We start from the raw sequence: 9,967 nt of genomic DNA on the forward strand, positions 1-9,967 counted from the left end.
CTCGTACACTGTCTAACTTGCAAACAAACATTTATTGGAATCATTTCTGTACTAGACCTTCACCAGGCAAACCTTTCTTTAAGTGTCTTTGGAATCCCTTTTTGTGATGAAAAGTGGCTCGAACCAAGTGATCCTTACTGTTTCTTCCTCTTTTATCTACAAACAGAGAGTACTTAAAAAGGGAGGAGACTTCACTGTCAGACTTTAGTATGTGCCAATATCTAAAAAAAAACAAAAACAACATTTGCCTGATGAAGATCTAGAACAGAAATGTTGCCAATATGTTTTTGTTTGCAAGTTGGGCCGTGTGCAGGAGTTTACTTTTAAGATCCTTTGTACTGCCTACATGAAATATATTGCTTGACATGTTAAGTATCCATCTTAAACCTATCTGATCAGCATTATTAAATTTTTTTACCCAATCTGCCTGTTTCCTTTGTATTGTTTGCAGATATAAAAGAAAGCTTGTTAAACTCCAAAGAAAAAGATCATTTCATAACGATAGCTTTCCTTTTGCTGGACAGATGTTGAAGCATACTTCAAACATGCGCAGTCATTTAGTTGCCATGGAAACAAGCTTTGACAAGAGAGAAATGATGATGTCATAAACTGTGATTGAATATTGACCAAAGGTGCAGGTGTGTTCTGTGAGACATCTATGTCATGATAATGTTCAATTTTTGCACATTTTCTTTCTGCACACTATGAACAAAGGAGGCTGAAATGGGTAGGAAAACTTCATTTCCCAGCATGCTCCGGCGCAGGGCATGCCTATGATGTCACAATAAGTATATATACGGCTACAGGGAAGAATTTCTTCCTCCATTGTTACATTGTAACAAACGGGGCCGGGGCGAAACGGGGAGAAAAGACGTCTTCTCGTTCGGACATTTGCAACATTTCGACAATAACTACAAAAGAAAACCCCAAAAAAAGCCTGCCCGCTTTAACGCGAGAAGATAACGAAGTAAGCACCGCCGACTGGAGCCGCCCCGGTGAGAGGAAAAAAAAAAAAAGATAAACCAACACAGATGTCAGCGGATTTCTCCATCGCAAGCTTTCCAAGATAAGACAATTCATTCGGCTGTTTAAATAATTCAAGCTGCACCGAAAATGAGTGGAAATAAGTGGCAGCTAATCATATGACGCCCCTTTCCGTTCTCTTTAAATACAGAGGCATGCTACATTTAACTAAAGCCGCAGGTCTAACAGGCAGTGTGTAGAACAATGAGCATGGAGCCTAAGTAGCCTTATTATAGTCAGATGAAAGTGTGAGAGCAAATTGACAGCCACGCAAGAATTCAGCCAGGTCTCCACGGTTGCAGTCCGGATCTTTAATTCGGGGTTCTTTGGTTATTTGGCACAAGTCATCTGAAAGGGCGTTGAAAGATTGATGTGCTGTACACATTGGAAAGAGAAAACAACCAACGAGCTGCTTGGATTAGGGTCCCTGTTTCTGCCCCAGGTAAGAGGGTTTAGTATTTCATTAACCGGGCGGTTTGCCATTGTGTGTGGGAGTGTATGTGTGTGTGTGTGTGTGTGTGTGTGTGTGTGTGTGGAAGAAATGGGAGAATAGAGAGGCCGGTCACACACTGATAATCCCAACCTCCCCCTAAACACACAGTCTGGTCAGTTTCTGCATGTACACGATTAAAATAAACACACAGCACCAACACTGCATGTTCCTGAATGTAAATATATACACGGAAGTAACGTTAGAAAGAATCCCGGAGGCTGCCACAGTCCAACTACATCTTTTAAAGAAACAGGACAATGACTGTGGTTTTCTCAAGGGAAATGAGCCTACTATCAAAATTCAGCCTCAGCTCCAGTCGCCCCATTTATACCAGAGTCCCAGGTGGTTCACAATGATGCTATAACCCCATACTGGCATCTTCAGTGAATGTTGTCCTTTCTCTTTGCACTGAAAGCCCATCACTCAGAACAGGAAGAGCGATGCAATATCCACACGTAACAGTAACAGCATTCATCTGCTGTTTCAGAAATGATTGCACAGTGACACCAACAAAATAGCTTGGACACTAATTGAGCAGTTTTGATTATGTTGAAAGACCTACACAGTCCTGCATGACTCATCAATCAATCTATCTTTATGTGTATAGCGCCAAGTCATAACAAATGTTACCTCAGGACACCTCACTCTTTGTTCAGTTATCTACAAAGACACGACATTAATCTGAACATTAGTGCAACATGCACATCGAAACTGCATTGTTGTGCAGTTCCCACTGATTTTGCAAAAATGATGACACAGAAACTCCCTAAGCATTTCTCATAAATCTCTTTATTTGTCACTTATGATGCTTGTGATTTTTATTTTATTTATTAGAATGCTTCAACAGAGAGTTAATCACACTGCACTATACGATTACTACAGTATGTCTGCTGCATTACATTTACGATGCACTGTCCATAAATCAGCTCCAGGATCAGCCTCTATATAACATCACCTCTGCATCAACTCTCTGTTCAGCTTGAGAACAAACTACAAGCAGTCTTGTGAATGAAATGTTTCCTATTCCTATTCTGATTATAAAGGCTGGATTTTCCTTTTTAGAACTCCAAATTGGGGTGAAGAGAATGCCTCATTTTGAGCTGTCCCATTTAGAAATAAAGCTGCAGCATATTGCTCTCAGTGGTATTTGACATGTTATCTCATGCCCAGGTAAAGAATAAAAACATTTTACACATGTAGAGTGGAGTTAAAAGCTGTAAATGACCTGCTCATGTACCTTGTTCATAGGTTGAACTAATATAATAAAACCTAAGATGGGCCCGTTTTTTTTCCACGTGAAAATCATTTTGGTTATTTTATTTGTTTTGAAAGTATCCAACTTTGTGTGATGCAGCGAAAATACAAACCTATGAGGCGAAACAAGATCTATAATGAGTCACTTTAATTCAGCTCGGTCCACTAACTCTAACTTGATAAAATATCCGTCCCCCCCCCCCTTTTTTGCACAGATTAATGCAGCAGATGAAAAGTGTGAGGAGCAGCAATAGAGATCATCTGCTTTAAGGCTGTTTGGATAAACTGTGCTAGTTGCCATGGCGATGTTTGCAGACCTGATGATTTCAATGTAGGATTTCATGAGAAATGATGGGGGGATGGGGGTTTAGGGGGGTTGGGGGGTTGGGGGGGGGTGCAGAGGGAAGAAATGTTGGAGCTTGAATACAGATGAAAAGAGACAGGAGCAAACAGCTGATGTCATCTTTTTTTTGTATCTGTGTTCAGGAGCGACCTCACAGGAACAGTTTGAATCAAATGTGTGACAACAGGAACATGTTGTCAGTATTACACAGTCCCAAACACATTCATGGACTTTATTTCTCACTATGTATCTCCATTTTGACATCCTTTGTGTTGCATATGGCTCGACGTGTCTTCCTCTGTGCCCCTCAGAGAGCGAGTTTCCATGGAGGCAGCTTCGCCCCTCAGCCTCAAACGCAGATATGAAGAGGTGGACAACGGCTCTCCATTCTCTACACCTAAAGACTCCGACGATGACATCTCCAGCAGTGACAGCGTCGACAGCTGCGACAGCCTCAACCCCCCTTCCAGCGCTGCATTCACCCGTAAGGAGCCACAGAAGGCACAAGGCAATACACTTTAAAGACCCACTCAATGGATAATTATCATGTATCATTATTAATCATGTGTAACATCTCCTCCCAACTATCCCCCCTCCCCCCCCTCCCCTCCTTTTTTCCCCCCACCCTCAGCCACCTCCATCCTTAGGCAGCACAAGCCGTCACCGGGGGGGAAGCGGGTACGTTTCGACGTGGTGACGGTGTACTACTTCCCCCGGCGGCAGGGCTTCACCAGCGTGCCCAGCCAGGGCGGCAGCTCCCTGGGCATGGCTCGCCACCACTCCTCCATCAGACACTACACGCTGGGAGAGTTCGCTCGTGAGCAGGAGACGAGCCACCGACACACTTTACGCCAACACCTGCGTCAGGAGAAGCTCAACGCCCGCAAGATGAAGGTAGAGTTCACAGAGCAACTGAGAGAGTGGGACCGATGAGACGATCGAAAAGGATAAGTTTGATGTGAATCATCGTCTGGTCCGAGGTGTCCTGCTTTCAGCGTAGTATACATTTTATTTGCACAAAGTTTATGCACCATTTATTGAATTATTTTAATAAAAAAAGTAGCTAACTAAGAGTGCATACATTTTCCTTCCTTCCTTACTTTGAAAGCACATTTCTGATTCAGCTTTTCTGAAAAGTTATATTACTAAAGCACAGAATGTAGTACAGCTCTAACATGCAATGTTGAAGGACTTCTCCTTAAAGCTTTCTGTATTTGTATTATCTTACTCAAATACAGTCTGAGGGCTGTTTATTTTACCTTTTACTCAGCTTTTCACTTTTAACATAATCCAACTCTTTTTGACTTGTGATAGTGCGTCTCACATTTCTCAAGTCTATGAGGTGTTATCAGCTCCAACAGAGACAGATTTTTTTTAAATAAAGCTGTTATATTTATTTTAATTGAAAGAAACCCCCCCCCCCAAAAAAAAACAGAATAGCTGTTTCAGGCCTAAAGAGGTAATTTTTAAACATGATACATTAAGACTGATTTGTATTTTTTTGATCCTAATCAACAGTGTATGTTATTGTGTGCTCAACCTACAGCAGTGTTTTTCAAAATAAAGGTCTTTGGTGCATCAGTGCTAACAATCTAACAGTGAATATATAGGCCTATGTATAAGTACTGCAGCCAATTATCTGCAGATAGAATTATTTTGTGAAAGATATCTCTTTATTTTCACTAGGATTCATTAGGATTTGGTTGTGGGACATTTCATTTAAATGGATGAATTTTACTTTGTAGCAATCCTGCTTTTCATTTCCAAGGGAATCTAATTATGTCTTAAAATAGCTCTCCTTTTTAAAAGTCTAAGTATGAAGCGATAAAGCTACAGGAAGCGTCAGTCTTTCTCATCAGTCTCTTATTGTGTACAGCTCTCACAGTTCTACACTCTCTGTCGTCCACAGCTGACGAGAAACGGCACAGTGGAGTGCGCTCAGGCTGACCTGCTGACCCTGGAGGACGTCTCAGACGAGGATCTGGACGTGGACGGCGTGGAGGTGGATGACTGTTTCTTCCTCCAGCCGCTGCCCACGAAGCGTCGCCGAGCCCTCCTGCGAGCGTCTGGTATCGCCCGCATAGACGCTCGGGAGAAAGCCGAGCTGAGAGCCATCAGGGTGTCGAGGGAGGAGTGCGGCTGCGACTGCCGCCTGTACTGCGACCCGCGCCACTGTGGCTGCAGCCAGGCTGGTATTAAGTGCCAGGTAGGAATGTTAAATGGTCCATGTGCCTGTGCAGAAATATATAAAAAAAAAAAAAAATCAGATTTCACTGCTGAATTTTAAATGACTGCCATATTAATCTGAAGTCATAAGAGTGCTTTATTTTCCCACAGGCCTTATTCTGGGAAAAAATCTTTCTCCTCGTAAAATTAATGATGGCTGAATTCCATTAAGCTGGATCAGTTTCAGGGTTCTTAGTCTTGTGGATGCTTTCTCATTGTCACGGCTAAGTGTGACAGTTGAATAGAAGGATGTCATCATCATTATAACATTATTATTCAATATGTCAGCTGAGAAAAGGACTCTTCATTTCATTTTAAGGACTGAGAATGATTTAAAAAGTCAACTTTAATTCTTTGTCAATTGATGAAATAAACATTCAGAATTATCCCAGTCATTCCTTCAATGTTGTACACAGCTCACAATACACACAAATTCATATCAATTATTCACCCTTTCTAACTTTATCAATAATATCTATTTTATAAAACAATAATGGCAACATTACATTACATTACTTTTTTTATGACACAAAAAGAAGACAAATGTTTAAAGTCACATTTTGAAGTACTTAAAGCGGTCTATGCAAACTTCTGCAAAGTCTAACTAGCATTGTGTTGTTCCCGTCACATTGAAAGTGTGTGCATTACTTTCCCATGCATCGTTCTTATGAAATAGACATCAATATGTAAAGAAAAATACTAGCAGCCTTCTGCAAAAGAGAGCTAATAGGTGGTTTTAACATAGGTCCCGCCCCTGGATGGACAAATAGCCAATCACAGTTAAGGATTTTTAAGGTGGCACCTGGGGTGGCCATTCAGATTTTTAAGGGGGCACGTGCCACCCCTGGACACAGAATATGAAGATGCTTTTATATCTTGTGCATTTTGTCATCAGCATGTCTGTGTGCCAACAATCACAGTTTTTAATCGCTCAAATTTTCATATGCTTATTTCCCAGATATAATAATAATAATAACTTAGATTTATATAGCGCCTTTCATGAAACCCAAGGACGCTATAATGATATAAAGTAAAAAGAAACAGAACTAAAATAACATGTATTTTTGTTAAAAACAACAGGTTTACAAGGTATACAAATTTAACCTTAACCCTAAACCTTCTATAAAACCCATGTTAGAAATGCAGTACCAAACGCCTATTTAACCTTTCCTATTAGAATAAAATAAGACTGCATCTTTGTTTCCTTTTCTGTTTCAGGTGGATCGAATGGCTTTCCCGTGCGGCTGCTCTCGGGACGGCTGTGGTAATGTAGCGGGACGCATCGAGTTCAACCCTCTCCGCGTCAGAACTCACTACCTGCACACCATCATGAAGCTGGACCTGGAAAAGAGGAGGATGCTCATACAAGGGAACGGGGAGCAGTACGCTGAATCTGACCCGCTCTCCTCCCCTTCCTCCACCTGCCCCACCTCCCCAGACCTCTCCCCTGCCACCGGCCTGGACTCTGAGCTGGAGGAGAGCGAGGTGCAGACGGTGCTGGAGGTGCAGGATCTCCTGGCAGAGCAGGACATCCTGGAGCGGGAGAACGAGACGGCTGTGTTGCACCTGCAGAGTGCAGAGGAGCAGGAGAGGAGGGAGCGGGAGGAGGCCGAGGGGGAGGCATTGCAGGAGCTGGATGGAGGGCTTGCAGAGCAGCCTCTCTGCCTCCTGCCGGCTGCAATGGGAGGAGAGCAGGAGGAGGGCGTGCCCGGTGTAGAGCAGGTCCTCCTGCAGGGGCCGTTTCCTACAGGGGCCACGGTGCTTTGCATCACTGACAACCAGGAGGAGAGCCCCTCGGACCTCCTCAAAGACTCCTCCTCTCTGCTCTACTATCAGCTCAGTCCCATTGAGCCCGAAGCGTTCGAGACCCTGCACCGAGCGGAGAACGGCAAGCCGGAGACGTGCTTTGTGAGAGGAGCAGAGTCAGGGGGAGGGGAGTGTGACGAGAGGAAGCAACAAGATGCAGAGGAGGAGAAGGTTGATAACCCTGAAGAGATCATCTGCAGGGAGGGCTTGGGGAAAACTTTGACGAACGAGATTCTGTGCTCAGAGCAACATGTGGAGATACGTCAGGAGAGACCCTCGAGTCCCCTGCAGAGCCTCCCCGAAGACCAGTGCCAACGGGGCTCCTGCATGGAGGGAGGAGTAGCTCCACCTCCTCCTGAAGTCTAGATCTCGCTTCGCTGCAGATATTTTGCACAACTGATTCATCTAAGATGAAAAGAAATATGACACATTTCACATTAATTACTGCTATCATGGAGAGAATGATTACAGGTTGCAATCTTTAGTAGGAGAGTTTGAGTATTAATATACACGAGAAAAGGGAGGAGGCTGAAAGCACATACAGACCACTCCCCTGTAGTAATAAGGATGCAGTAACAAGGCAACATTGTGCGTAGTTGTGTCGGGGGGTGATGGATGCGGCCTTAAAGGAAAACCCCCTCAGAACGTTTGTGTGTAGTTTGTCGACGAGGGAGCGCAGCAAGAATTTCCAATGCAGCAAGCTGAAAACACAGTTTGTGAAAGCTGACATCAGCTTTTTTTTTTGTTTTTGTTTTTTTTTGTTTGGTGAGTTATGAAGCTATCGACACACTAATCAAAAAAAAAAAAAAAAAAAAAAAAAAGGTTCTGCAGTGCACAGGAAGCTGATATGTTTGCGAAACGTTTCCGGCTCCATTACAGCAAACGTGTGCTGCAGGAAAAGCCAAATGAAGGCCTCTGATAGAATCCTCCGCTGAACATAGACCTAATAATCCTGGAAATACTTGTTTATGTGTACTGTATATGCATTTGTGCGAGAGAGGGAGAGAGAGAGAGAGAGAGAGAGCCGAAGTTGCTGCTTTTTTGAGCTGTATGCACATTACGAACTAAGCATCAAGCAACTAAGATCCGAGTGCTGCCGCTCTGCTGTCATAAAGTTAAAAACCAACATTAAGCAGCCGGCTAGCTGCGGTCTTAGTTGTTGCTCTCGCTCTCCTTAGGCGACTCCTGCAAATGCGCCCCATTTGTCAACAAAAAAACCTAGTTTACTTGTAGTTACAATGCCTATGATATTACTTATATTTCTTTGTGTCTTTTGTGGATTAGATACTGTTGGTTTGAAGTCCTGGCAGTCTGTTTTTTTTTTTTTTTTATATATATATTGAGTGAAAGGAAATGTGATTCTTCTCCTGTTAACATGAAACATCTCCTCCAGTGAAAGGTGGAGGTGATTCTAATGAAGAAATATAGCATTTAAAGAGTAAAGGAAAGTAGTTATACAAAAGGACGATGTGATGTAACTAATTTATGAAGCAGATTGAAGACAACCTGAATTTGTATATTTTATGTTCAACGTGTAAAAGTGTGCATGTGTGAGTTTGAGCCTACTTTACATCCGTGCATCATTTTGTGAGAGAGGAAGCTGTGTGTGTGCGTGCGTGTGTGTGTGTGTGTGTGCGTGTGTGTGTGTGTGTGTGTATACGTACTGTACAATGAAACAAAAAAAAGGGTGTGTCGTAGTGAGGATACATATTTAATCCCTGAAAGGTGCTGATGTCACAGATTTACACTTCACTGATTTCCCTCCCTGCCATCATGAGAAACGGGATTTCGTGGAGGTGTTTCTCGATGACTGAATGAAAAGTTCCCGTGTTAGAGAGCGTCTTGTAGGTACGCAATAGCTACTGCACTGCTAATCACTAATGTGGAGATTCTTGAATACGTTTTTATGTCATTGAAATGCAATCGTATGACTTTTTTTTTTTTAGTCTTTAAATGTCTTTTTAAGTTCGACTGACTGAAGCTGATCTGTGTATGTGCGCCAACTCTTTTAACACTAAATCAGTCCTTTTGTTTTGTGACCTACTATTACTTTGCTTTTTGTATAACACAGGATGTGCTGCGAGCGTGAATGAGACGTCCATTTCTCTATGCCTTTTATTTTTTATCACCTTAATATAAATCTGCTTAACAATTGCACCAAAGCAGTGGTTCCAAACCTAATTAAATGATGCTTTCATCCATCAGATGTGAACAAAGCAGTCTCCTGTAGTCATTGTGAGGCTGTGGATTTATCGTGCTCATGCTAACTTGCCTTGCTATAGAGCCACCGTTGAAGCGGTGAAGATTACAAGCTGCCTGTCGTTGAGCTTTCGTCCTTGGCTTTCCACTCAAAAGACTCTAGGTTTAGGACCGCACTGCATCGAAACGGGACACCTTCTACACTTTGTGATCGTGTGTTTGTCGGTGTGAACGGGCGCTGTGTGTGTGTGTGTGTGTGAAAAAGACGGTTATGTTTAGACTTCATCTAAGAAGCTGTGAGAACAACTCTCATGCTAACTGTTGCCTAAAGTGGACAATAAAGGTTTTTATACAAAATTAAAAACAATAAAACCCATTTAAAATTATTAAGAGTTATGTTTGTTGTGTTCATCTTGGGGGGGGGGGGGGGGGGGGGGGGCACGGCACACTTTATTATATCTGATCAAAGGATTTCAAATTCAGTTCATGCTGCTATTGATGACCTATATCCATGACCTTGATTTATAAAACTTCATTCCTCAGCTCTCTAGATTTACTATGTCTCATGTATTAGTAACTCCCTTGAGTTGCACAATGACTGTAACTCCCACATATATTTTTTT

General features: G+C 42.6%; 1 protein-coding gene across 2 annotated transcripts; it reads left to right on the forward strand.

Annotated features, from left to right (window-relative positions):
• The first annotated feature begins 793 nt into the window (after positions 1 to 793).
• Positions 794 to 9,593, forward strand: csrnp2 (cysteine-serine-rich nuclear protein 2). 2 transcript variants are annotated; one of them, XM_061057908.1, is made up of 5 exons: positions 794 to 1,465; positions 3,425 to 3,621; positions 3,745 to 4,007; positions 5,023 to 5,319; positions 6,558 to 9,593. In XM_061057908.1, exons 2-5 carry the CDS (start codon positions 3,438 to 3,440, stop codon positions 7,509 to 7,511), a joined length of 1,698 nt encoding a protein of 565 aa, XP_060913891.1. In that variant the 5' UTR covers positions 794 to 1,465; positions 3,425 to 3,437; the 3' UTR covers positions 7,512 to 9,593. The 2 variants fall into 2 exon arrangements, with proteins under 2 accessions (XP_060913891.1, XP_060913892.1); XM_061057909.1 differs by having other exon boundaries at positions 795 to 1,465; positions 3,425 to 3,597.
• The last annotated feature ends 374 nt before the right edge of the window (positions 9,594 to 9,967 follow it).

This window comes from Labrus mixtus, chromosome 15 (assembly GCF_963584025.1).
Source record: "Labrus mixtus chromosome 15, fLabMix1.1, whole genome shotgun sequence".
NCBI lineage: Eukaryota > Metazoa > Chordata > Actinopteri > Labriformes > Labridae > Labrus > Labrus mixtus.

Coding starts and splice junctions, on each gene's coding strand:
- csrnp2 (XM_061057908.1), top strand. CDS start 3,438: ATGGAGGCAGCTTCGCCCCTCAGCCTCAAACGCAGATATGAAGAGGTG. Junction 4,008..5,022: donor TCAACGCCCGCAAGATGAAG/GTAGAGTTCACA, acceptor TGTCGTCCACAG/CTGACGAGAAACGGCACAGT. Junction 5,320..6,557: donor AGGCTGGTATTAAGTGCCAG/GTAGGAATGTTA, acceptor TTTCTGTTTCAG/GTGGATCGAATGGCTTTCCC.